Genomic DNA, 27,987 nt, shown 5'->3' on the forward strand with positions numbered 1-27,987 from the left:
CAGAGCCGCGGCAGCATGGAATGTCTGTGTGGGCTGGAAAATGGTCCTGCGCACCGTGCTGGAGCTCCACGCTGACTCTGCTCTGCTGACTGAAGCTTGCTCCTTCAAACCCAGCACAGGGCGAGCTCCGTCATGTAGACATGCCCCTGTGTGAAACCTCGGGAGCTTTTCCATCCTTCCTGAAAGCTGTTTTGAAAGGATTTCTCAACAATTAACCCTGCAAATGAATAAATCATAATTATAATTCAAATAATCCCGGGAATGAATAATTCATTGTAATAATTGAAAAAGAAATTTCAGCAAGAAGCATTTTACTATTACAAAGGCAAACATTGATTCTTTTTAAATTTTTTTTCCAGAGAATAGGTATATTCCCCAGCAAAGTCTTTTTCATCTGGCTGCCATACCCCAATTATGTATAATATGAAACAAAAATATGCTTCCTTGTGTGACAGGCATCTCCCCACAAATGAAAAAATACGCTTTCTTTTGCAACAGCCGTCTTCAATGCTAATGAGCAAGAAAGGAAAGGGGATTAAGTGACATTTTATTCATATTCACCTCCTTCCTGAGAACAGAGCCAAAGAAAGCAGCCACAGTCAGCTGGTCAAAATGCCCAGAGCCTGAACCAGGAATTGCCAGCTAGTTAGGAGGGACTGGGAGGAGGGAGGCGTAAAAAGGGGAATGTTTTCCTCTATATCCATGCTGCTAAGAGATGGTGTAGGCTAAGCACATGGCTTGCAGCCAGCAAAGGCATCAGATGCTGCGATGATAAAAGCCTGGTTTATAACATTTAGCACCGACAAAGGGCTTTCAAGGGAAAGACAGACTTTTGTCCTGGGAAGGACGGAAGCAGAGTCACCTGTTAGCCCATTTTCTCTCTCTCAGGAGAAAGTACAATGTCGTGAGTTTCTCTGCGCTTTCAAATGCCGAGCGTGACAGGGACAAGGCAAACCACAGGTTTCTAAAGCCAAAAAGAGCTGGTAGTCTGATTGCTTGTGAAATGCAGATTCTGATTTTGGGAAGACTTAATGCTGGCTGTGTGGTGATGGACCAAAAAAAAAAAAAAAAAAAGCTCACGTGTTTGGTATGTGGGAAAAGAGGCAAACTCCATCCACCCCAAATGAGGAGAGAAACTGCATTTACCTGTATCTTTCCCCGGTTCACCGTGACAGGTTGTCTCCATCTGTGGATGGTCCGATGCCACCGTCGTGCTTGCATCACGGCAATGACATTTATAAATGGAGGTCCGCGAGCCACAGGCATGGAGTGACTGGCTCAAGGTCAACTCCAGCCTGCGGCGGGGACGGGAACAACACCGAGGTCAGCCTGGTCCCACGGCTGGGCTCTGAGCCCTGCCCGGAGCCGGCGGTGTGGGACAGCCCACGGCAGGGGTTTGCCTGAGGGGACAAGGGCAGGACTCCAGCGGGGAGGGGTGGGCGAAAGAAGGGCGGCGGCGGTGCCGCCCTTTGGACCAGCCCTTGCGAAACTCCTGGCCGGAGAGCTGAACCCCCGGCGGCTCCCACTCGGGGGTCTCCCCCGAAAAGCCGACGCCCCTGGGCTGGGGCTGCGGCGTCCTCCGCGGCGGGGGGAGAGGTGGGGCGAGCATCCCCCGCCGGCGGGTGCGCGCATCCGTCTGTGGCTGAGCGTGTCGGCGCTGGCGCGGCGTGCGTGTCTGTGTCTCTCTGTCTCCGTGCGGGTGCCTGCGTGTGCGTGTGTCTGCGTGTGCCCCTCTCCCCGCGTGTGACACCGCGCGTGTGTGCTCGCACACCTCCCTCTCCCGCGTGTCTCTGTGTCTGTGTGTCCCTGCGTGTGCGCGGGGAGCGCAGCGCGGAGCCGGGCGCGGCAGCAGCGGCAGCAGCGGCGGCGGCGCGGTGCCCCGAGCCCCGCGGCCGGAGGAGGAGCCGCGCCGGGAGCCCCGCGGAGCCGCCGGGCGAGCGCGGCCGCACCGAGGCGCAACAGGCGGATGGCGGCGGGCGGCGGGCGCTGAAGGCGAGCGGGGCGAGGCGGAGGAGCAGGGAAGGGAAGGGCAGGCGAGGAAGGGCAGCGCCGGGCAGAGCGGGCGGGATGCGGGCGGAGGAGCCGCTGGCGCTGGCGGCCCCGCGGGCGGGCGGCGAGGCGGAGGCGGAGGCGCCGGGCGAGGAGCGGAGCGGCGGCAGCTGCTGCAGCAGCGAGCGCCTGGTGATCAACATCTCGGGGCTGCGCTTCGAGACGCAGCTGCGGACCCTCTCCATCTTCCCCGACACGCTGCTGGGGGACCCCAGCCGCCGGGTGCGCTACTTCGACCCGCTCCGCAACGAGTACTTCTTCGACCGCAACCGGCCCAGCTTCGACGCCATCCTCTACTATTACCAGTCCGGGGGCCGGCTCCGCCGGCCGGTCCATGTGCCCCTGGACATCTTCCTGGAGGAGATCCGCTTCTACCAGCTGGGCCAGGAGGCTATTGAGACATTCCGGGAGGACGAGGGATTCATCCCAGAGGAGGAGAAGCCCCTGCCCCAGCATCACTTCCAGCGCCAGGTCTGGCTGCTCTTTGAGTACCCCGAGAGCTCCGGGCCGGCCAGAGCCATCGCCATCGTCTCCGTGCTGGTCATCCTTATCTCCATCGTCATCTTCTGCCTGGAGACCCTGCCCGAGTTCCGCCAGGAGCCCAAGGGCCCCCAGCCTGGCTTCGGGGAGTCTGCGCCACTCGGGGACGAGGTGCTGCTGCTGCCGCCGCTGCCACCGCCGAGCGGGACCCCCCCGCCCCTGCGTCCCGCCGCCGGCTCCGGCCCGTTCTTCACAGACCCCTTCTTCCTCATCGAGACCCTGTGCATCATCTGGTTCTCCTTCGAGCTCCTCGTGCGCTTCTTTGCCTGCCCCAGCAAGCCCGAGTTCTCCCGCAACATCATGAACATCATTGACATCGTGGCCATCATCCCCTACTTCATCACCCTGGGCACCGAGCTGGCCCAGCAGCAGCAGCAGAAGCAGCAGCCCGGGAGCAGCAGCAACAACGGGGGCCAGCAGCAAGCCATGTCCCTGGCCATCCTCAGAGTCATCCGCCTGGTCAGAGTCTTCAGGATCTTCAAGCTCTCCAGGCACTCCAAGGGGCTGCAGATCTTAGGGAAGACTCTCCAGGCCAGTATGAGGGAGCTGGGCCTCCTCATCTTCTTCCTCTTCATCGGGGTGATCCTCTTCTCCAGTGCTGTCTACTTTGCAGAGACTGATGACCCTGACTCACTGTTCACCAGCATCCCTGATGCTTTCTGGTGGGCTGTGGTGTCCATGACCACTGTGGGCTATGGGGACATGTATCCCATGACCATTGGTGGCAAGATTGTGGGCTCCTTGTGTGCCATCGCGGGTGTGCTCACCATTGCCCTGCCTGTCCCTGTTATCGTGTCCAACTTCAACTACTTCTACCACCGAGAGACTGACCACGAAGAGCAGTGCCAGTACACCCACGTCACCTGTGGCCAGCAACAGTCACCCTTCTCTGAGCCCAAGAAGGGGGACAGTAATCAGTCCCTCAGCAAATCTGAATTCCTGGAAGCCGAAGACCTGGAGTCCATGAAATATTCCAACTTCATTCCTCCCAATAACCAGGGATATAAAGAGAAGAAAATGCTGACAGAGGTGTGATGAGTTTTGTTGTCCTGGGTCCAGACACGGAGCTGCAAGCTGCTGTTACAGTTGTCTTCCTACAAGCAGCTGGATCTATTCAGCATTTACATGCCAGACTGTGAATTGTGATACCGTAAACAGAATGATTGTGATAATGGGCTCTTCTGGCCTGATGTGCTGTTTCTCATTACTGTGTGCAGCCAGAAATGTTCTTGCTTTATTCCGTGGAGTGCTAGCTGTCATCCCCACTCCCTTGTGCATTTCTCTGCTTTTGATGACTGCTTTAATCCAACATTTGCTCCGAAACCAAGTCTTGTAACTCCACTAGCAGAGAAGCCCTTGCCACTTCTTCAGCAGAAGCATTCAGCAGACTGAACAGTTAAAGGGGCTACAAACATCTGGCTCAAGCCGTGCTCTCAGTCCCTGTGCCAGCGCGGTGCCCTTGGCTGTGGGATCAGTCACGCCTGCCATGCCATTGCCTTTGAATAATGGAAACGCTGCAGCCAGGATCACAGGGAGCTCTGCAGCTGTAGAGGAAAGCCAGCAAGCAGATGCCTTCTTTGCAACCCTTGGCATGCTAAAAGATCCTCCTGGTTTGTGTTTCAAAAAAAAAAAAAAAAAAAGGAAAAAAAGGTGCATAAATCTAAAAGCTCTTTGCTACTTGTGACCATACATCATGTATCAAAAACAGGCTTAAAGCAGTCAACAGGCTTGGTGAAGATTCTCTGTGTTTTGAGCTTATCTCAGCCTTATTTATGCCAGTGCCCTGATGTTAATTGGCTTTTATAGTACCAACTTAATCTTCATAGTGGTAAGTGCCTTCTGATGCAAGGCGTGTTGGAGTAAATTCATTTGTTATTTGCAGAGTTCATCTTCACACAATAACGTTTAATGAGATGTGCTTTGTGCTTCAGACACCCAGCTCTGTATTCAGGCATGTGAGAGCAGTTGACTCTGCTGCTTTTTTTAATTGAGCATTTGTGTAGCTGAGGGAAGTTTGCGTGTTGGCATTTTGTTGACATGGCAGAAAAATCCTGACCACAGAGAGCTCTGCACCTGTGCTGTGCGAGGATCGCGCTGGTTTGGCAAGTCACAGGCATAAAATGCCCCAGGGCGAGCGTGTCAACATTTGAAACTGAGACTGGCACGGATACAAACTTCCCTAAGCTGTCTGCACAAAGCCAGCAGCATCCTCCAGACCCTTTGAATGAGGGGAGAAACAGCGAGCCCTGAAGAGATGCTTTTGCTCTATTGCTGGCCTAGCCAGCTACTGGTATTTCATGGATAGGAGGGACAGCAGTGTTTTTGCACTTGGTTTTGTGAGAGCAGTTTGTGCCAGCCATGCAAAATATGCACAGCTTGGCCTGCAGTGCCGGGTTTGCCAAGGGACCAGAGATTTCTATCGTCAAATACATGTTTTGCTTCCCAGATCATTTCATTAGTTTCAGTCAGCTCTGCCTTACACCTAACTTGAAAAATGTTTCAAGCTCTGCCAGCAGGTGAGAAAGGGAAATGGATGCTTTCACATTCCACTGGCAGATTTTCCTGCAAGGAAAAGTCCTTCTTGTTTGAATTCTAAGTGTTTATTCTGCATTCACACGTCTGCATGTGTATGAAAGCAAAGGCAGCCATTAATGCCTTGCATCACACTGTATGAAATGCATATTGGAATGTGCTACATATTGCATGGGACATGTGTAATACATAAACCAGACATAATGCCAAGGTGCAAAAATACAGAGAATAGATTTTGTGTATATATTGTGCTTTTCAAGCCATAAGACTAAGAATGCTAAAGTCATATCATAGCATCATAGAATGACCTGGGTTGGAAGAGACCTTAAAAGTCATCTCTTTCCAAAGAGGGACACTTTCCACTAGACCAGGTTGCTCAGAGCCCTATCCTTTAATATAGTCAAAACTGGCTATGGAACTGGTTGTGAGAAGGGATCTGTTTGCATCTTCATTACTCTGCCTGTTTTCAGTTGTCTTGAGATATGGCTCCATGCCTAGAGTGCTTTTATTGTGGCATCTCTCCATCCTGGCCCTGCTCATATGGTAGAAGTTGTTTGTGCAAATCATAACTACTCCATTTCTCCTGAGTCCTGTTGCCTTCTGAAATGTTTTTGGTGTGCAGGGATCTCCCTTGGGGTCAGCACACAACCATTATATTAAAACCTCTGCTCTCCCTCTTGCTGAAATCAGTAGGAAGATGCCACTCGTCTCAGTCTGGGAGACATGAGTTTGATGTGGTGAGGGCTCATAGCTCAGAGGGGTTTGCCTGAATAAAGCCTAATTGCTCTGTTTTTCATGGCACTGAGGCAAATGTTTGTGAAGTTCTGAGCCTTGGGGACCATTCTGCATCTCTTGATGTGTGTAATCAGCTGGTGGGTAAATTGTCCTGGTGAATAAGTGGAACTGAGGGGCATGGTGGCATCTCTGTTGATTTTGTATAAAAGTTGTCCAGTTCTTAGCGTGTCTTAGTCTTGGTGGTGTTCTTAGTTGTGTTTCGGGGTCACCTTAATGAAATCTTTACTGTGAGGCCAAGAGAGGGACTGTTCTTCAAATTTTGTGTTGCTAGAAACTAGCAAAAGAAGCTGCTATTTAAGAGGGATGTTTCGAGGCTGCTGCCCTCTCCCAGCAGAATGCCCATGTTTGGGGATATTTTATGCCTGAGTCTATCAGCTGATAAAAGTTCCCCCAAAGTAAGATATAAAAAACTCAGGTTGAACACAAGTTCAGGAGGAGTCATGAGACATGCTGAGCCTACGTCAGAAAATTCCTGTGCTCGTTCTTCCCCCTGGGCCTGGCCCTGCTGGCCCTGCCAGGCAGGAGCCCTCCCTGCCCAGAACAGGTTGTTACGGCTGGGCATGGAGACTCCAGCAAGAGAAAAAGATCACTGGCAGCACAATCCCAGCGTGTCTTACAAGATCCTCTTGCAAAGAGCTGTCCTGCCTTTGGGTGGGATCCAGCAGTGAGTTTCCAGGTGGAATGCAGCAGTGAGTTTCTAGTGGGTATTGGAACCTCCCACCCTCAGATCGCACCCAAGCTGTGAAGGAATTTTGTGATGAGCAAGGCAGCTCTGTGCAGTTTTTGTGAGCCACGTTTGTCAGTTCTGAAAAGAAAAGTGCGCATGAAAATGTTTAAAGCAGGAGTGGTGTTTGCTCCCTGGGTTTTCTTGTTTGCTCTAAGAGATACAGAATGGCAAATACAGAACACCAACAGAAGCATGGAAACTGTAACCTTGGGACTCATTTGGGGCATGTAAATCCTTCTCTAAGCACTTCCTGAAAAGCAGTGAAGTCCCAGAGTCATCAGTAATGCTATATGTTACAGAACCTGTGGAATCTGACCTTTGTTAAGGCACCTTCAGATTTTTTTTCACATGACTGAAATGACACAGTGGCACCAGTGCCATTGACTTTACCAGAGGTCTCGTGCCACCGAACCACAGAGATGCTTTCAAAAGCCTTACCTCAAGTTCTCAGCCCTTAGCACTGCCCTCGGCTGCTCAAAATGCAAATCTGTTTCCTTCTGAAGGTAGAGCACATCCCTGTGAAGCCAAGTAGGCACCTCCAGGGACCTGTTTCCATAACAACCTCCCGGACTGTTTCTCTCCGTGCTGTGATTGTGGCTACAAGTGAAAGCACTCTTTGGATATTTTGTGCTCAGATTTCAGCACCTTATCTTTACAGATGTTTTCTTTGCCTACTAGAGCTGATCCCATCACCTTATATTGTGTACAGCTGCCCTGTCCAACTTCAGGTGGGCAATCTCCAGCCTTTGAAAGCAGGGAGTGCAAACCTGGAGAGGGGAAGAGATTCTATTTGTCCATTCTTGCACACAGAGAGCTGGAGAGTGTGTGAAGGACAATCTGAGCTGAGGGGCAACTGGCTTGTGAATGTACAGTCATCTGGGTGCCTGGTGACAAGGAATATAAGCTAAAGCATTGCATTAAAGACCCAGAAATTCCTCTTGCAGCAATCTCACTAGGAAATAGTTTTGCAGTGGAAGAAACTATTGCTCCTTCCAGATCCCCTGGCTGGTTTGTGACGGTTGGTTCCCCTGATAATTTTCCCACAGGATGTTTTGCACCAAAGCAGGCAGGGCAGAAATCATCTCCTTGGAGGTGGGGAAGAAAGGAAGGAAAGGAAGAATTTTACTGAGGATACCATTTTTTTTTGTCCACACAAAGGACTGGAAGCATGAAAGGCGTCAAGACCTGTTCTGTGGTGTTTTACTGTTGGACTCCTGCTCTCACCTCCAAGATTCCTGTTCTGCTCCTTCTTGGAAAATGTTAGAATTTGGGATTTTTGAGTAATTTCCTGTTTGGGCCTTTTGATCCAGCTTTCGTGGATAAAAATTCACTGCTACAGCAGCTGTGAGGGTGAAGGTGGACTTGATCTTCTCTCCTGGGTCCTCTCATTCGGAGGTCCCTATGGGATAAAGAAGAGTGAGTGTAAAGAAAATTCAGGGCAGCAAGAGACAGGGTAAGGACTGAAGTGTCTTCCACATGGTGATGGAAAGAACAGCATCAAGCCTAAAAGCAAAGGAACAAACAGCTCCAGCATCTGCTGCTATTGCAGAAATAGGTAAGGTTTCTTTCTGTTCTGGGAAATTAATGACCAAGAGTTTCTTGAAATTAATGAGGAAAGATTTTCTAATTAAGATTTGCAGCCTAAAGGGAGAATCTGGTTCTAGGTGAAGAAAGAAAGATAATTATAAACTACAGAAATGTAGTATGAGCCAGATCCTCACCATCTGCTGATTCAAGCTGGCAAAACTCCTTTTAGTACAACTACCTTGGATTATATTGGGTTCCAACTTCAATCTTCTGCATCAAATCCAAGCATGTGTACTGTTTGATAAACTGCTTATTTTTGTTTGTTCTTTTCTTGAGGTCCTGTTTACATCAGGGAAAGATCTGCAGATTACAGCAGGAGTCAATCACAGCTTTCCCAAAAGCTCTCACCTGACTCAAGTCCAAGTAAGTCCTACAAAACTCAGCAGAGCTAAGCTTAACTTTAAGTTTTTATTGACAGAAATTAAGAGCAGCAGCATTTAATGCATTTATTTCTCAGTGGTGGAAAGATGTGGGCAGATTGACGGGGAATTGGAAGATACTGCCTCCATGGCAGCCCTGTGAGCACAAGATAGCTCTGTTGGTGCTGCTGTAACCAAGAGCAAAGCCTTGAGCCCTTCATCGTGGCTCTTTGAAGCTTGCACTAGAGGCAGATCCCTTCTGAAGAGATTTGCAGCCATGTTATCAGCAGGTTCGCAGGAGAATGCCTGAATTGCAGGCACCTGCTTCAGGCATAAGGAGGGGAGCAGGTGTTGGCAGGATGAAAAGACTTAATCCCCTGATGAAAGGAACCAGGGGATGCTGCGTGTCCTTAGCTGCCACCAAAGACAGTGCCTGAGGAAACTGCCTGCCAGTTTCAAGGAGCTCTTCTTGTTCAGACTGGGGTCCTACAAGACCCTACCCAGGAGATAAATCCAGAAAAATGTTTCTGGGGAACGCAGACAGGGACTGTGCAAATTAACAGTGCAGCAGATGCTGTTAGTACATGTTAATTCCACATGCTTTTCCCTCTTTGGGTGGGTTTTCCCTTGCTCCAGGGAAGTCTGTCCGGGGCTTGTTGGCTGGCACAAGGAGTTTGAATGTCATAACACGGCTTTACATTTTGGGAAACTCATAGCTGAGGTCAGTGTGGGTTTTACGGTCCTAGAACATTCAATGATGAACCCTCACCACTGGAAATATCCAGGTTGTCTGTAGTGCCAATTGATAAGATGGAGCCCATGAAATAATTGAGCTTTGCTGTGTAAAACTTCTTCTTAGTGAAAGGAAAGAAAGGATTTGCAGGAGGGAATGTGCTTATCAATTTCCATGGTCACCATAAATACTGAAGCTGTGTTAATTATTCATTGGAGATAAGAATTGGGGGAAACCTTTGTCTTCACACAAAGAAAACTGAGCAAATACTTCATTGGCTTAATTTTCACTAAATTAATATAAAGATATTTATTCAGTGGCATAAAATTTTGGAACGCCCTTAGTCCAAAAGTGGCGTAAGTCACAAATTTTTTGATTTAATTACCAAATCTAGCCATTGTCCGTTTAACAAAATGAACGGCCTTGATTCTACTCTCTCCCCAAGGTTAGATAAGTGTTTCCTTAAGATTCTGGATGGTATTACTCCTGATTTAAATGAGTCTGAGAGAAGAATCAGGCCCAAAGAAGAAGGCTATAAGTGCACATGACTAGTCTGGATCTCTTTAGGGCGCTGTAGGTGCACATTGGTCCATTCACCTAAAAGGTTGTATACAATTTTACACCAACAAAAGGTTTGGCTTTTAGAGTACATATCAGTTTATTCTCTTACATTCTCTGGAGGGAAATTAAATGGTATTTTACAAGAAAACTGGAACATTACCATCCCTTCTTGCTGCTCCTTGATGCATCTGTTGTTTTCAATTAGCTTGATGGCATCCATTTTCAGAAAGCAGATGCTGCCCTCTTTTACACTGGTGCAATTCTGGAATAACTCCACTGACGTCAGTGAAGTGACTCCAAATTTATCCCCGGCAAAAGCAGAATTGGACCAGAGTCTCTTTGTCTGCCTGTCTGCTCCGGAGCTCTGGGGAAGGTATGCCACTATCACACCATAAGGTGAGAGCGAGTGCCTGTCTGCTATGCTGTGCTTGGCATTTTTGTGCCCTTGGCACCCCCACTCACGTGCCTGGCTGGAACAGGAGCCCGGCTGGCCTGGGGCGTGCATGGCCACCAAATTCCTGGTGCTGAATGGAGCACTTGCTGGCTCTGGATTCCTGACCACTCTCCATCTTAGCTTCCTCTTGCCTGGATATGTGTCCCAAGGAGACAGAGCTTTTTAGGCTAAAGAAATGTAGTTGCAATTCTCGAGTAATAGAACAACAGAAGGGTGGCAGAGGTAGATGTGGAGGCAATCTCTGCGCCTCCTACATTTTTTTTGCTGATAGGGCTATGTGAAAATCATTGCAGTCCTGGTAGGTTGGCTCTACATCTGCTGGTTTCAAAGTCTCCATTTACAGGGCGTACTAGGTTGGAAAAAATGGGACTTTCCTGCTCTAACTCTTCTGATCTCAGTCCTGCCTTCCCTGAAACTGGACAGAGAGCTTTGTGTAAAATCCCCTTTAAAAGTTTGCTATAAGGGAAAATACCACTGGAGATGGGGCAGATGAGGGTGAGTAGAAGGAATAGTTGTGGAATCACGGAATGTCCAGGGTTAGAAAGGGCCGTAAAGATCATGTCATTCCAACCCCCTGCCATGGGCAGGGACATCTTGATTGCTCAGAGCCCTATCCAGTCTGGTCTTGAATATATCCAGTGATGGGGCAGCTACAGCTGCTCTGGGAAATCTGTTCCAAGGTTTTACTACCCCCACAGGGAAGAATTTCTTCCCAATATCCAATCTAACCCTGCTCTCTGTGTGTCAGTGTGAAGCCATTCCCCCTTGTCCTGTCACTCCAGGCCCTTGTCCAGAGTCTCTCTCCATTTTCCTGTGGACTCCCTTCAGGCACTGCAAGGCCACAATGAGGTCACCCCAAAGCCTTCTCCTCTCCAGGCTGAACAATCCCAGTTCCCTCAGCCTTTCCTCCCAGCAGAGCTGCTCCATCCCTCTGATCCCCTTGGTGTCCCTGCTCTGGCCTGGCTCCAGCAGCTCCCTGTCCTTCACTCAGCCAGAGTGCCAGCGTCACTAACTGAGCCACCAGAATAATGCAGCCATAAAAATCGAGGTACAAGTCTTGGAAAATCTCAGGACAAGCACGTTCAGTAACACCTGGGAAATAATAATTCTGCAAGGCCTCATCTGGAATGCTGTGTGCATTGTTGGTGACCTAAATTTGGTCAGGCAGGATGCACAGAAGAACAGCAAGTATGGTCAGGTGGATGGAAAGTGCTTTGCTATAGAGAAGCTGGAAGAGCCTGACTTTCCTAGGCCAGCAAAAGACTGACAAGACCTCTAGTTAGGAAAGTACTGGGGGCAAAGTAACTAAAATAGAAGAAAAATATAGAAGAAATTGTAAGATCTTCCCACATTTCTTTTGTCTCCAGATCGTTTGCCATACTGCACATTTACCTACAAAAGACCAAATCCTGGTGATTTTACTATTAAATACTTGGGGTTTGTGGGTAGGAGGGAAAGCTAGGAGAGGAACTGTGAGTCTTGGGAGTTTTTTTCCTCTGTGGGACTGAGGAGAGAGAAGGAAGTCCTAGGAGTGGGGTAGAATGGCACAGGGGATACCATATCCTTCAAGCAGCTGGTCTGGGGTTAGAGAGGAAATTCACACCCTTTAAAAAACCCACCCAACTCTGTTCACTGCTCTTCCCCTCAGCCTGGAATGGCTGCTCACCTTGTCCAGTCCTTTCTCCCTATTCAGAGCTCTCTAGCTGACCTTCCTTCTTCTTGGAATCTGTGGTCATTCCTCACTCCCATGAGCTCCCTGGAATCATCAGAACAGTGCATTGCAACTAATGTGGAGGAAAGCCTTGAACCAGCTCTCCTGCAGCTCAGCTAGATTATCTGATTTGAGCAACCTGCTCTGGTGGAAGGTGTTCCTGCCCCTCTGGCAGGAGGGTTGGAATGAGATGATCTTTAAGGTCCTTTCCAACCCAAAGCAGTCTGTGATCCCATGGTTTGTTGCAGAAATAAGCAGTGATGCATGGTCTTCAACAACTGCAGCTCACAGAATCATTAAGGTTGGAAAATATCTCCAAGATCATCAAGTCCAGCTTTCAGTGGAATACCACAATGCCCAGAAAACCATATCATGAAGTGCTATGTCCACTCATTCTTTGAATATTCCAGGGCTGGTGACTCCAGCACTGCCCTGGGCAGTCTGTTCTAATTATTAACTACTCTTTCAGTACATTTTTTTTCCTAATATCCAACCTGAACCTTCCCTCATGTGACTTCAGGCCCTTTCCTGTTGTCCTGTCCCTTGTTCCCCTGGAGAAAAGGCTGATTCTCACCTGGCCTCACCCTGCTGTCAGGGAATTGTGGGGAGCAGCACTGTTGGGTATGAGGTCAGAGCAGTCGATCCACTCTGGTCTGAAGAGATGAGCCGAAGAATTTCCTATTGCACACACTGTTCTGACACAGACAGAACAAAACTTCACATTTCCTCTCTTACCTCTCTCAAATTGTTTCCCCTTGTGGAGGTGAAGATTCCCTTAAGCTCAGGAGGCAGAAAAAATATTGACCGAGGTGGGAGCTTCATCCATTCAGCCAGCTGTGTCACAGAAGTGCCAGGAAGGAGCTGTCCTTAGACTTTGTCCTTGAGCTTTCCTTGAGCTTGTTGATGCTCTTTGTTCGCTTCAGTGGTGAAACCATTGTCTTGTCATTTCCATCGCTATTTTGGCCAACCAGTTCTGCTCTTTAGCTTTTCTCCTGTGAATAGAAAGATGGTGAAGGGCCTGGAGGTGAAACTGCACGAGGAGCAGCTGAGGGCACTTGGTCTGTTCAGCTGGAGAAGAGAAGACTGAGGCCAGAGCTCACAGCAGTTCTGCAGCTTCCTCACGAGGGGAAGAGGAGGGGCAGCTCTGATCTCTGCTCTGTGTGACCAGGGACAGGACCCGGAGAATGGCTGGAGCTGTGTCAGGGAAGGGTTAGGTTGGATATCAGGGAAAGGTTCTTCCCCCAGAGGGTGCTGGGGCACTGCCCAGGCTCCCCAAGGAATGGTCATGGCCCCAAGGCTGCCAGAGCTTCAGGATTGTTGGGGTGTCCTGGGCAGGACCAGGAGTTGGACTTGATGATCCTTGTAGGTCTCGTCCAACTCATCAACAGCTCAGGGTGTTCTATGATTTTGTGATTCAATGAAAAGGAAAGCCAGGCAATGGAAATGTTATGACTATCCATGCACATCACAAAAGCCTGTGAATGTGGACACCACTTGTGCTCTATCAGCGGTGTTGGCAGGATGGTGCACACAAATCTGGTGACCCCTAAGATGTCTTAAGAACCTGTCCCAAGCACTTGGCATCCTTTGAGTCATGGCAACAAGCCACATTAGAAAGGAGTTGTAAGAAATACCGAGTAAGCCAAGGAGTTTGATTTGAACCATGAACACAGTGGTGCATTTATTTCTGATCTCACAGAATTATGGAATAGCCCAGGCTGGAAGGGACCCTTAGCAGAGTGTAGTTCTCAGGCTCTGAATTATTCTCATATTTTAGCGTGTCAGAAATAGCACTGTCTGGCACATTCCTTTGAGAACTGTAGACTATGGCCTTTCACGCTTATGACAAAGCAATTGATCTTTGTAGTCTGTCCTTGGAAGTGACTTTCAGAAACATTTTGGAGAGTATTCACTGCCACATTAGTCTGGTATTTGATGATCTGCTACCGTTTTCAGCAGTGGACTGCAAACATTTCTCTAGGATGTATTTTCCCCGAAATCAGCAATATTCCCCTTCCTCAAAATCAGCAATATTTGGGAGAGAAGTTTCATTTCAGTTCATTTTGGTACTCTTCAAAAGGCATGTTTGGAAAATTTTGTAGCGTGCACGATCTCTTTCTTAATATTCTAAATTTTTTTTTGCCTTTTTTTTTTAAGAAAATGCATGTGAACAAGGAAAAATACAAAATTTGGCCTGTTTTGGTTTTCTTAGTTTGTTTGGTTTTGTTTAGTTTTTGTTGTTGTTGTTTTTGGTGTTTTTTTGTTTGTTTCTTCAGTGTTTTGTTTGTTTTTTTCCTAACTTTGATCTGGAATGAAATATATTACATGGATTTGGGTTTGTGGGGTTTTCTTCCTTTTGGAAGGAAGGGGATTATCCTTGGTTTAGGGGCATTTATTTTTAATAAACTCTTTTTTTAAGCAGTGTAGTGGTAGGCATTGGTTGTTCCTGTTCATTACCAGTGTGGCTCCAGTGTCAGCTCCAATACTTGAATTCTACTACTTGAATTCAGCTAGGTGATACTCAAATGCTCCAGAAGAGATGGAATGACAGCCCAAAGCTCACTGGTAATTACAGCATGTATTCCCAGTGACAGAAGGGATGTTTCAGTGCTTTGGCTATGGCTGAGCCAAGCTAATTGTTCTTTTCTGCAGCTGCAACACCTGCCCAGGTGAGAAAGTTTTTTTGATGAGACCAAGCTGCTTTTCCAGTGCTGTCTGACTTGTTAGAACATGTCATTCTGAATTGTGAACTCCTCCTGTTCCCACTCAGCTGGTCAGCTTTTAGGATCTTTTTACGCCGAGATTATGTGATTAAAAAAAAAATTTAAAAAACTACAAAAAGCTTGTTACTAAAATTTTCTGGGTGAATTGAGAATGGAAGGAAAAGGTGCTATCTGCAGAGGACTGTGGCTGCTCCCTTACTTTTTTCTTTTTTTAAAAAAAGAAAAAAATAAACCAAACCTATGCAGGTTTGTGAGCTGCCACTAACACTTAGCTAAGGGGATTTCAGAGGAGATGAGTTGGGAGTTCCTTGCACAGTAACCACTAATCAGCATCCCCATAGAAGATGTCTGAATACATATTGATCGAGCCAGCTGCAGCTGGGAGGGGTTCTGGAGGCTGATGCAGCTTTCCTCTCCATCCTCCATCCCCAATCATGGAAACTGTGTAGAAAAACCACCCACTGGTACTTCTGGCCCTGGCATTTCTGCTTGTTGTAATTGCATCAAAAGGTTGTGTGGTTTTTTTTTTTTTTTTTTTTTTTTTTTGATAGTTAAGAGACTGCTTAGGAAGGAAGGTGATTTAAATGTTGGGTTTGGAGTCAAGGGGACAGTCCCCAGTACTGGATGTCCCTCACATCTCAGTGCCTCAGCAATAAGATGGGACAGTATAAAGCCATTGGTTTCCTTCTTTTTCCTAAACCTCTTAGACAGGGAGATCTTTCTGAGTATTCCTTATCTTCTCCCTGGCACCTGGATAATGTCAGGCACAGCTGGAGACTTCTCCTCCCTCAGGACACAGTGTTGTGCTGCTCTCACAACAGCGGTGACAAACAGATGGGCAGTGAGGATGAAAAAAGCACAGGAAAATGTTTGTCCCTGTGCATGGGACTCATGGAATACCCAAATGCTGACAAGTCCTGCTGTTACCTGGCTCTGTGTTGGGCTTGGCTGATCTGATCCCTGTTTTCCCGGCTCAGGCACAAAACAGAGCAGGCCCCTCAATTGTGATTCCCCTTCCCTTGCAGGCTTAAAATCATTTTCCCTTGTAGATAATTAAAAGTGTGCAAGAATATTTCTGTCTGACAAAGCCCAGAGCTGACTTAACTGCAAGGTAAATTGAAAGCTCCTGGAATGCTTGCTCCATGGAGATAAGAGGCTGACATCACTTTTCACAGCTAGTTCAGAAGAAGGGAATTGAAGCAAGTTCTTCTCTTCTACCCCCTGAGTTCCCCTCAGGGACCAAGGTGTTAAAACAGCAGAAGAAAAATATGCTGGAGGTGGAAGGAGTTCACCAGCTCTTTCAGAGATTTGTGTCAACTCTTCAAGCATGAAGGACTGATACTGAGCAGTCAAATCTGCACTTTGCACAATCTGGCAAGATTGGGTTTTTTTTTTTTTTTTTTTTTTTTTGTTTGTTTTTTTTTTTTTTTTGCAGATATTCACTGGCATTGTTAGGAACTAATCCTCCTAAATGATTTGGTAGTTTTTCTTCCTTTATGGTATTTCAGAGGGATATGAGGATACATAGAATAGCAATTAGAGCTCTTCATGGTTTATATTTAGTCATATATTGGTGATTCAGAAGCAAGCATATGTAAAAAGGCCCAGATGAATCCTCTTGCAAATTCCTTCCTGTCCTACAGCACATTTAGGTGCTGGAGTCTTACAAGCAATGCATGAGTCTTACAAAAACCTTATGTTTTTGGAGAGAGGGTCATGCCATGTCTTTGTGTCCACCATGATGCATGAAGGGTTTTTTTTGGTTTGTTTTTTTTTTTTTTTTTTTTTGATGGCTGAAATGTTTTAATATCCCTGCTGGTACAGAGACTTGGTTTCAGGCAAATGGAGCCAAATTCTCAGCTGGTTGTTCATACATCAGCACATTTCTCTTCTGATGCCAACTAGGCAGCATGGCACAGGGTACTTTAGAAGCCTTTTTTATATTTTAGGGGTGCTTTTTTAGGTGTATTCACTGTATCATTGGGAAGCAATGCCTGTTTATCTTGAAAATTCGACGTTTTGAAGTGTAACTAAAATTCCCATTTGAATGTTTTTTGAGCTCTGACTGTCAGATGTGCCACAGCACCATGCTGATCTGTGGACAGACTGATGCTCACAGGCACATTCTGGGTCAGGATCCGGGATGGATCTAACATTTCACTTTTCCTGTACTTCAATTCCTCTGACTCTGGAAGAGAAATAACATTTTTATCTCTTCAGCGTGCAGTTGGGTGTTTATCAATGGTAAATTTCTAGGTACACTCATTTGTCTTCATATATGCAAATGGCCATTTTTTTCCTGCAGGAAATCACAAGCAGATGGTGTGAGACAGCCCTGGGAAATTAGAATCATAGAATTACAGAATGGCTTGGGTTGGAAGGGACCTTCAAGTTGATTTCATTTAGTGCCCCTGCCAAGGGACAGACACCTTCCACCAGACCAGGATGTTCAGAACCCCATCCAGCCTGGCCTTGGACACTTCCAAGGATGGGGATTGAACCTAAATGTGCATCTGGGGCAGCTGCTTACTCTGAGATCTTCAAGGAGCTTCTATGATCTGTTCCTGATTTCACATGGTTGTAACTTCTGTAAAGGATATTGTTATTTTCACAGCTGGAAACAGGATAAATGAGATGTCGACAACCTTTACTTGCTTCAGTAATGTTGCTGCCATTGATAATTTTATTTTAGGAAGAAAATCTTCCCTGTGAGGGTGGTGAGGCCCTGGCACAGGGAAGATGTGCCCAGAGAAGCTGTGGCTGCCCATCCCTGGCAGTGTCCAAGGCCAGGTTGGATGGGGCTCTGAGCAACCTGGGATAGTGGAAGGTGTCCCTGCCCATGGCAGGGGTTGGAACCAACAGGGGTAGGATCTCTTCTAATCCAGGCTATTCTGTGATTCTCTGACTATTTCCCTGTGCCCCTACATCCCTTTCCATGCTTTCTGTCAATAATTGGAAACCTCACTACTGTGTCTTCAGGTGACTATAGTGGGAGTATAAATACTTAACTAAGCAGCCAGGCACTCAGGAGATACCATAAATTCACACCTCTAGAACTTTGATAGAAAGTGGTGTTTAAAAAAATGCCTAAACACACCATGGCCATTGGGAATTTTTTCTAGTGACTTTAGTGAAACAGAGTTGGAGCAATAGCACGTGCATTTCAAAATCCTGCCTCTTGCTCCAAGCAGTAGCTCAGGACTGATCCTGCCCCTCTGCCCAGCCCTGGGCACATCTGCAGAGCTGTGTCCAGCTCTGGGCTCCTCAGCACAGCAGGGCCATGGAGCTCCTGGAGTGGGGCCAGCGGAGGCTGTGGAGATGATTTAGGGGCTGGAGCATCTCTGGCAGGGAAAGGCTGAGGGAGCTGGGGCTGTCCAGCCTCGAGAGGAGCCCCAGCTGAGAGGGGCCCTCAGGCCTGGGTGTCCCTGTGTGCAGGGAGGGCTCCGAGCAGGGCCCAGGCTCTGCTCCGGGGGCCCAGCAATGGCACCAGAGGAATGGGCAGGGACTGATCCCAGGAGGTTCCACCTGGGCAGGAGGCAGAACTTCTTCCCTGGGCAGTGCCTGAGTCTCCTTCACAGGGGACATGAACTTGCTGCTTGTATTCCCATTGCAGGCTTTGATCACAGGGAAACCCTGGAGACCCTTGGGACGAGGGGAGAGGTGAGGAGTGGAGATGACTATGGCCACTGCCACAATCATGGCAGGAATTTCCTTGTCCCTAAGCCCCTTTCCCACATTTCTCAGCAGCAGCTGCCACCCAGGGCTGGGGTGGCAGCAGGACCATGGCTGTTTTGCTGTCCCCAGCAGGCTGTTGTCCTTAGCAATTGCTGTCTTTGCCTCTGCTGCAGAGGGATATTCCAGACCTTGTGGCTCAGTATATAAAGTGGGGGAAGAAGAAGGAAGAGAAAGGTATGTTCAGGGTTTGTTTTGGTGGGATTTTGTGTGCTGGTTCCCTTGGGATATTTCAAAAAGGTATTTCAAACAGCAGTGAAGAAAGATGAGGATTTAATAAGGGCTAGCAGTGAGGTTACAGCTGATAAGGAAGGTTGGATTCAAGTTGAGTAGAGCTCTGGTTGCTTCATCTTCTCAGCCACTTTAAGCTGAAAACATTGACCTTTGTGGTCCTTTCAAAAAAATTTTAATAAGGGCAAGTGTATCTTGTTGAATTTTAAATTAAAGTCATTGACTCTGCAGTTCTCCCAAAAATATTTCTCTGGAAGGGATACTTTGTGAGCCTAGGGAAAAACCTAAGCCCTGTGTCATAGGCTCCTCCAGCACTGACGAGAAGACCTCGAAATCTGTGCAGCCCAAATTTTGACGTTGGTGGTTTGGCTGCATCTTTGACCCATAAATGGGGAAGGACTGGGAAACTGTGTGGGTGCTGTACCAGTTGAACAGGAGCTCGTGTGCCAGGTGTGTCCACGCTTGTGAAGGTGTGGTGGACATCAGTGCTGGAAAGCTGTAGGCTCTCCAAACTGCAAGGTTTTTTGTAGTGATCTTCAGTAAAATGCAAATGGTGGTGTGGTAAATAGCGAGATTGCAAAGTGAATTTGGTTTTGTACAGTACTTTGAAGTGTGTTGGAAGCAATAGCTGGTCATAGAATCAGAGAGTAATTAAGGTTGGGAAAGACCCCCAAGATCACCAAGTCCAGCTGTCTGATCCCCACCTTGTCCCCAGACCATGGCACTGAGTGCCACGTCCAGTCATTCCCTGGACACCTCTGGGGATGGAGATCACACCCCCACCCTGGACAGCCCCTTCCAAAGCCTGAGCACCCCTTCCATGAAGAAATTCCTTCTGATGTCCAACCTGACCCTCCCCTTGAGGCCATTTCCTCTCCTCCTGTCCCTGTTCCCTGGGAGCAGAGCCCGATCCCCCCAGCTGTCCCCTGCTGTCAGGGAGTTGTGCAGAGCCACAGGGTCCCCCCTGAGCCTCCTTTTCTCCAGGCTGAGCCCCCCCAGCTCCCTCAGGTGCTCCTCACAGAACTGGCTCTCCAGACCCTTCCCTGTTATTAATTAATCTCAGGTTTTACTGAGTACAATTTCTCAGCAGCAAAAAACATCGTTGTTCTGGAGGGTTGGTGTGTAGCTTCCAATGGAGCCGTTTCTGGGGTAAAGATCACTGTTGTTTATTCCAGCAAAATGCCCACAGAAAGAGAGTTGATCTTTCTGGGCAAGGACATGCACCGGCATGGGAGATTCTGTGGAATTCTACTGAATTCCGAAAAGCCTGAAATTCTAAGGAAATTTGAATTGCAGTGGGAAAAAGTCTGACTTTGGGAAAAATACTGACTGTTGCTGTCAGGAAGCAGCCCCCAGAGCCCGTGAGGAGTTTGTGGAGTGTCGCAGTGCCATCCTGTGGGCCAGGGAGGTATGAGACAGGGGACACCTGCGCGGGTGTCCGGTGGGTGCTCCCTCACTCCCCACCAGCGGGATACGGGAGAGAATGGGAAGGGTAAAACCTGGAAAAGCCCTAGGTTGGGATAACGGCTGTTTTATAGGGAAAGGAAGAGCAGTGCACACAAGCAAAGCAAAATTAATTAATTCCCTGCTTGCCATGGGCAGGCAGGTGCTCAGCCATCCCCAGGAGAGTAGGGGCCCATCACACCTAAAGGTGACATGGGAAGACAAACACCATCACCCTGAACATCCATCCCTTTCCATCTTCTTCCCCCCACCTTATACACTGATGATGATGCCATAAGGTCTGGAATGTCACTTGGGGTCACCTGTCCCAGCTGTGTCTCCTGCCACACACCCCCAGTCCCCTTGCCAGCGTGGCAGTAGGAAAACCAGTTGGGTCTGTGTCAGCACAGCCAAAACCATCCCTGTATGATCAACCCCGTGTTCAGCACAAACCCAAAACACAGCCCCTGGAAGGAAATTAACTGTACCCCAGCCAAAACCAGCCCAGCCATGAAAGCTCCACTCTCATGAGCAGCACTGTCTGCCCCAGCATTTATTAATCCATTTCCTTTATGTACAGAAACCCAAGATTCCCTGTGGTTTTTATCTCCAGAGTCAGCTTTGAAGGAGCTGCTTTGGTGGCAGCTGAGGACAAGCACTTAGGCTTGGGTCAGATTTAGGGAATGGATGTGGGACTTGCCACATGTTGTATTTTCTGGAACAAGTCAGTGTAGTCTTTGCACAATGTCATTAAACCCAACAATGTCCTTTTAATGTCAGAATTAAACACAACATGTGCTGGAAAGTCAGGATTCCTCAAAGGAGTCCCAGATGGGTCCCAGGGAGGGAAGTGTGAGCTGCATATAGGGGGTTAAACTGGGGGTTTAATTTGAGGAAGGATGGTGAAGTGTTGGGAATTTCCTTGAGTATTTTGATTTGCTCAGTCAAGTTAAAACAAGCAATCTCACATGAGGCTGTGCTGGATCTTTCCACTTAGTTCTGCTGGCTGGTTTGATGTGTCCTTTGCAACAGAGAAACACTGGAAGGAGTTCATCCTCTCGTCAGGAACAGAGCTGCTCACTTCACAATCCTGCTGCTCTTTTCTGCTTCTCTGCTTTAAGATGGGCACTATAAATACATTGGATCTGGTCTGTTTAATCACCTCTCCCTTATCTCTGCACAATGGGATAGCCTGGCTGCCACAGGGGTCTGTCCTAATGAAAGCGAGTAAAATTTGCTTCAGTGGAGTTACATCCACTTGAAGTAACTTTTCCCACATTTTTGCCATACTCAGGGACATTCAAAGCCTGAAATTATTCTCAGTTAACCCAGTAGAAGTTGCTTCTGTCTGTCGATCTTCTTACTTGCATGTAGAGCCTGAATGAGATTGCATCTCTCACCACTGAGGGGGAGTCCAAGACCTTGCATGGAAGCAGGAGGCAGAAGTTTGGTTTTAAACATGAGTGTTATTCCATGTTTTCAATTCATAAATGTAGAAGGTGTCTGAAGTGTGGTTGAAAAGTTGCCCAGGTGAGTTTAGATCCCATTCCAGAGCATAGTCCAATTTTTCAAATCTCTGTTCTCAGAAAACTTCACCGAGGCGTGTTGAGCTATTTATTATTAATTGAGGCATCAGTATCAGGCTCTCAAAATTAAGGACAATAAAGAATAGAGAAGTGGGTGCCCAAAATTAACCCCCTGCAACCCTCTACACATAAATGAGGCCCACCTTGTAAAAAACAACAGCAGTGTAGCAGGTTTTGTTTGTGTACAAGACCTTCATTCTGCTTTCTGGAACTCAGCCCCTTTAGACTTCAAGCTGAGCGTCCAATGTCATTCACCACGTGGGAAGTTCTTGGTTTAGTTTTGTACTTTAAATAGTATTTAAAAGTAACTAAGCAATAACTGAGTAATGAGTAAGTCATAGTCAAGGAGTACTTTGGTATTTTGTTTCTCTTATGCTTCACATTTGCCTTCATGCCCATTCCTTTTAGGTGCTTTATTACTTTTGTATTTATAGAGTTATAGAGATAGAAAAATCTTCTTTGGTCCACCTGCCACTCTTCTGGCCCAGTGCAAACCTTTCCTGTTGCTTTCCCTGTGTGAGTGAAAGTAATCATTATTTTGATGGTGCTTTCCAGCACTGTCATAAATTTGGATACAGGATGATTTCATGCCAGTCTCTGCTGTGCTGTGCTGGCTAAACCCTGGCTTAGTGGACAGATTTAGAATGTGAGGTTTGCTGGCCACAGCTGGTTGGGTTTTTCCCAATATCTTCAGTGTTGAACGATTGTTTGTTCTGCTGTAACTGAATAAAACAGCTCAGTTATACTTTCTAAGCTGTTTGCAGAGATCTGCTTACGGCTGCAGTGTTTGATCCCTGCAGATGCTTTGTTTCTAGAACACCCAATGAAAGGTTGGCCAGAAAAATTTAGACTTTGGCTTTTCGATTTACAGGTAATTCAAGAAAATTTTTCATGCTAAACTCAAAAACCTGTTTATAAAATTCATTACCTTTTTATTTACTGGGACCATGGTTCTTTTGCACAACCCTTGCTTTGAACGGAGAGGTAACAGTATACACCTTAAACATGCAGCACTTCCAGTTCAAGAGGAGTCAGGTTTGCTGCCAGAGAGTTTTCCTAAATGAATTTACAAACCATAAAGGAGCAGGAATCATCTCCCTGCAGGTCAGAAACAAGTTGTAAGAGAGTATATTTTACAATTTCTAAGCATTTTTTTTTTATTTTTAATATACACAGTGGATAAAAGGAGATCCTAGACATCAAATATTGACTATTTAGAGTCTCATCCTCTCCTCTTCCCCCATGGAACATCTCTACTACCTTTGGGGAAGATCCATGTCATACACATAAGTGTAAAACTAGCACAAGAATCAGACCAAACCACCACTGTGATTGCTCACACTGCTGAGAAATCCAGGCATTTGTCAGAGGTTCAATTCATGCAGCTGCTGCAGACATATCTTTCTGCCTCTGGATTGTCTGATGGGGTCTCTGCTTTGCCAAACTCCAAACAATCACTGGGATTTGATTCTTGCCACTCTGAATCTCTTGAAAACTGTGAGCTGGCCTCAGCATCTCAATTTTTCCATCCTCTGTAATCCTTGAAGTGAAAACTCTCTTCTCCAACATATAAATCCACAGGAAAAAAAAAATTGACATGAAAGAAAACTCGCTGAGGGAATTTTGCTTTGAAGATCAGCACATATTTAGCCTGGAAAGCAGAGATTGCTCACAATAGTGGTGAACTCAAAGCAAGCAAGTTGTGCATTTTGTTGGTAGACCTGGCTTTCCTTTGTCTTAGAAAACTTTTTGAAGAGCAGATGCAAATGTGTTGATGTTTATTTATATTTATGTAAGGATGCATATTTATATATTTTTTTGTGCTGCTGACATTTTCCCCTTTTGGAACCTAGGCAGAACTCGACAAATCTTGTTCACTTTGTAGGCTTCTCCCATCTCTGATGTTTCTCCCACTTCTTTCTCCTCCTTTGGGCTTTGGCAATGTGACAAACAACCTTCTGGCCCAGAGCTTTCTCACTGCCACACTTTTTACAGCCTGTTCTTTTTCTTTTTCTGGCTACTTGAGTCACAGCCAAGCAGTAGCAAGAGCTGTGGGAGCTCGGGACTGGAAAGTGTATGGTTTTCATCGTGGAACAAGCTGCTTTCAAACCCCTGCACTGAGTGGGAAAGGGAATTGTGGTGGAAAATGCTGTGTAAAAACATAAACTGTGCAAACTCCTTGCAGTGCAAGGCTTGAGCTGCTCAGCATTTTGTCAGGCACAAGCTGAACTTCTTTAAGCTCATTACTAGCCCTGCTCACACAATTAAGTCTGGACCTCAGAGTTGTGTTTAGCACTCAGGAGTCCTGAAATGGTGAATTTAAGATCATAGCCTCTCCATGTAGCTGTGGTGGGTTAACCCTGGCTGGGTGCCAGGTGCCCCTCAAAGCCACTCTGTCACTCTCCATCCTCAGCTCCACAGGGGAGAGAAAATATCATCACAGATTTCTCACACTCTCCCTCTGGTCCAGTGGGGGAATTCTTCCCATGGAAGTCAGTCCTCCAGGAACTTCTCCAGTGTGAGCGTTTCCCGTGGGCTGCAGTTCTTCATGATCTGCTCCAGTGTGGATCCCTTCCACAGGGTGCAGTCCTTCATTTATTCCAGTCATTTTTTTCTTTCTCCTTCTTTTGTTGTGGAAGACTGCTGATACTTTTAATAACTTATTAATAGCCCTTTAGGTTTTATGAGTCACCAGCACAGATGCAGCTGGAATGGACTGCACAAAAGTGTGACAATGGAGAAGTCCCTAAAGGAAGAAAAAATCTTGCAGACCCAACTATTTTTGTTCTGCTGTCTCATAACAAGTTTCTGACCTAATTAAAAAAAAAAAATTAAATTCCCTTATTTGCTTTGATAGACTTTCCTGCCCCTGGCACAGAGGGAGGGGCTATAAGCCAAATTGTCATTACAGATCTATCTTAAAATGACCTAAAATTAGGTGCCATTAAAATGGCTCTGGGAATCCCCAAAGTCCCAGTTACAGTAGGAATCAGACTTTGTGCCTCTGTCCTTGAAGAGCACAGCACTGCAATGCATCCTAACACATTTTGCAACCTTCTAATAAATACATTTCATCTCATGCAAGAAGACAGGTGTGTAATTCCCAGGAGCTGCAAGGAAAAATTGGCCCTAAAGCCGATCCCAGTAGGCATCAAGGTAAGCAAAGAAATGTAGACCTTTCCATTTTAGCCAGCTGCAGCTGACAACAGATTTCAAATTCAGCCCCTTCAAACATTCTCATGAAGAAATGAACCCTTAGGTTGTTGTGGCTTTACTGTGATCCATGTAAAATAACACCTTTTTCTTGTGCATTTTTTTAACACAACACCTTTTTTATTTTTTCCTTGCTAGGCTGGATTCTGTGTGCTGCAAGGCTGTCATGTCAGGATGCTGCAAAAGAGGTTGTTGCATCTTCTTCCTGTAAAGTTGGTGGAGTTTCTCTCTATGCAGGGGGTACAACCTTTGTGGTCAGGAAACTCTTCTCCTTGCTCTGTGGTTTTCTTGCTGCTGCTGCTTTTAAAGGGGTCAGCATTCCAGGAAACTGAAACGAAGTGTGAGCAGGGACTGGAGGAAGGAAGCAGAGAGAATCCCCTACAAGATTCCAATGCATCTTATTTCTGGGAAAACTAAATAAAGCAGGATTCAACTGCCAGTGGCTGAATAGCAGCAATTTATGAGCTGTTCCTCAAAAGCCCCAGACAAGCACCAAGTCCTGTGGGAAGCTGGAGATTGACACAGGACACCTCCAGAAGAGTTTGCTGTTGAAACTTCCTTTAAGCCTTTTTTTCAAGTGAAGCATCCAGATCTGGCAAATGCATAAGGTCAGCCCTTAGAAGAGCAAAGAGCTCTCTCTAAGAAAACCAAATGAGTGGCAGAAGTCTGTCCATTTGTCTGCCTGTCTTTTTGGCCTTGGATTACTGTGCTTTTCAAAGCTATGCTTTCATAACTTGGATAAAAAGGTAAATGTTTCATATAGCTCTACAAGTAGTAATCATCCTGTTTGTGCAAAAAATCTGCTGCCTGAGGGATGGGCCCAAACCAGAGGTGTTTCTCATTTACCTACAAAGCGTCTGGCTTTAGCATCTGTAGTCAGTTTTTGTGAACATGTGAGTCCATTGCCTGCTCTAACAGAGTTAGTGACTTACTTTCAGTGGTTGTAGAGTTTCACTGAAATAGCACTGTTTGTAGTCCATTGTGTGACTTAGGAGACACAATAGCCAGACAATTCTGCAATTGTAATATAACTGTACGTGGCGTTCCCAGAAAATGCTCTGAAGTCTTCTCCTGTTGCACCATGGTGATAAAAACCTCTGCTGCTTTTCAAGCTCCACGAGTCCATGCTGTGCCGTGCTGAAAGTGATAGAAAACCCAATTAGCTCTGAAAAGTGAAGGGCAGAGAGGGGTGCTCTGGCCTGGAATTCCCTCCCTTTGGCAGCAGCAAAGGTCAGCTGTGCAGCCAAATTTCCGTGACCATGTGTGGATCCAGCTTGTGTGTGTTGCCAGCAAAGGGGAGTGGGAGAGGGGGGGTAGGAAGAATTGATTCTGGAAGGGGAAAGCCTGAGAGGAAGAGTGGAGTGAAATGTGACAGCTGGGATTTCCAGAAGGTAGTTTGATGGATGCTGGGCATCCAGCTTCCCTAGAACTCAGTAACACCCTCTATATCTCCCTGAGTGACTTTTAGCCTGTCTGGCAGTTTTCAGCATCAGTGTGTGAGGGAAAAGAGGTGGAAGGTAGTTCTCTCTGATTTGGCAGCTCTGGGACTTCAATACATCTTTGTGCTGCTGGCTGAGGGTCTGGATCTCTGGGGAGCTTCCTTACTACCTGTGGCTCCCACAGGCTTGTTGGACTGGGCTTAGAGAAACCCTGAGCTGCCAGATGGAGGCTGCTCCTGGTGCAGCTCTTCTGAATAGTCCTGGGTGTGGATGTGAGCCTGCAGTCCTTGGGAGGCAAAATGCACTCCACAATCCCAAGGGACTTGCTCTATCTATCAGTGCAGGCCAGCTGTGGGAATCCTCCAAGTCCCTTTATCCTGATCTGTGTGTCAAAGCCATGTGGCTGACCATGAGTGACCAGAGCTGCCACGCACCCTTCTTACAAGGGCAATTGTCTTCAGAGTCAGCGTAGGTGCAGGCTACCTTTGGGAAAGTGTGAATATCCTGGGGAAATCCATGGGACAGAAACCTTGGGCCATACTGTGTGCTGACACCACCAGCAGGCATGATATTGACAGGGGTGCTTTGCTTTTGGTGTGAAACCTTGCTCTGATGCATCATTCCAAGGAAAATAGCTGGAATTTGCTGGCCAGGTCATGTGAGATAAGTAATTCCAGCTCCCTTACTGGACCTGATTTATACAGGTCAGGTCGAATATTTCTGAGCAATTGTTGATGGTGGGAGCTTTTTTGTTTGTTTGTTTCACTGAAACTTGAACCCTTTCAAATAAAGAACAAATGAGGTATAAGGAATTTTTAGCTGGAGTATGTGCTTCAGGATGTTTGCTGCATTCAGGCTTTGAGAACACAAATTCTCTGCACACAATCCCACACACGAGGTTGTTGCCCTTGGAAGTGCACCAGGGAGATGGGACTCAAGTGAGCTTTGAACAGCAATCATTGTCATTAGTGGTGGTACTATAATATGTGCTTGACTCAAATCCAGCATTGCACAGGAGAGAACCTGGTGAAACCTTGTAACTCGATATTTGTGGTTGTTCCTGCCAGTGTGATCCACTGTTGAATAGGCTAGACATGAATAAAATCAGTATTTTTTAAAGTGTTGTGTGAGGTTTTTTTTATGTCAAAAAGGTTGGTTGGACTTTACTCTGTTCATATGAAATGCTTGATGTGGAGTTAATACGGGTCTGCAGCTTTTTTAGGACAGTCCATGTCCCCTTGCAGAATTTCACCTTCCTCAGAGGTGGGTGCTGCAGTGCTGCACTGAACTCCTGCCACAGGGAAAGATGTGAAGATAATTTGGCATGTTGCCCTGCTGGTCCTGCAGGGCTGGTCCCTCTGTGCTGTGACAGCTCTGCCTGCCACCAGGTTGGAGTGATCTCCTGGCTGGAGATCAGTGTGGTGCTGGTGAGAGATGTGTCTGACTCCATTCCAGCCCTTGCTCAAGGAAAGGTGTTGCTGAAGGTGCTTTTGCATCTCCCACATTCTGTGTCTGGTTGGATACCGAGACTAAAGAGTGCCAATGTGGGCACTCCCCAGAGTGTTACCACCT

At 47.0% G+C, this 27,987-nt stretch overlaps 1 protein-coding gene and 1 long non-coding RNA gene across 2 annotated transcripts; both read left to right on the forward strand.

The window, feature by feature from the left end:
• The first annotated feature begins 2,067 nt into the window (after positions 1–2,067).
• On the forward strand, positions 2,068–4,144 carry LOC128788682 (potassium voltage-gated channel subfamily A member 6-like). Its single transcript, XM_053943891.1, has one exon. It carries the CDS (start codon positions 2,068–2,070, stop codon positions 3,622–3,624), a length of 1,557 nt encoding a protein of 518 aa, XP_053799866.1. The 3' UTR covers positions 3,625–4,144.
• A 53-nt stretch (positions 4,145–4,197) lies between these two features.
• Positions 4,198–27,534, forward strand: LOC128788683 (uncharacterized). Its single transcript, XR_008431163.1, has 3 exons — positions 4,198–8,198; positions 8,507–8,593; positions 25,115–27,534. It is a non-coding gene; the product is annotated as an uncharacterized LOC128788683 (long non-coding RNA).
• The last annotated feature ends 453 nt before the right edge of the window (positions 27,535–27,987 follow it).

The sequence above is a fragment of the Vidua chalybeata genome, chromosome 5 (genome assembly GCF_026979565.1).
Source record: "Vidua chalybeata isolate OUT-0048 chromosome 5, bVidCha1 merged haplotype, whole genome shotgun sequence".
NCBI lineage: Eukaryota > Metazoa > Chordata > Aves > Passeriformes > Viduidae > Vidua > Vidua chalybeata.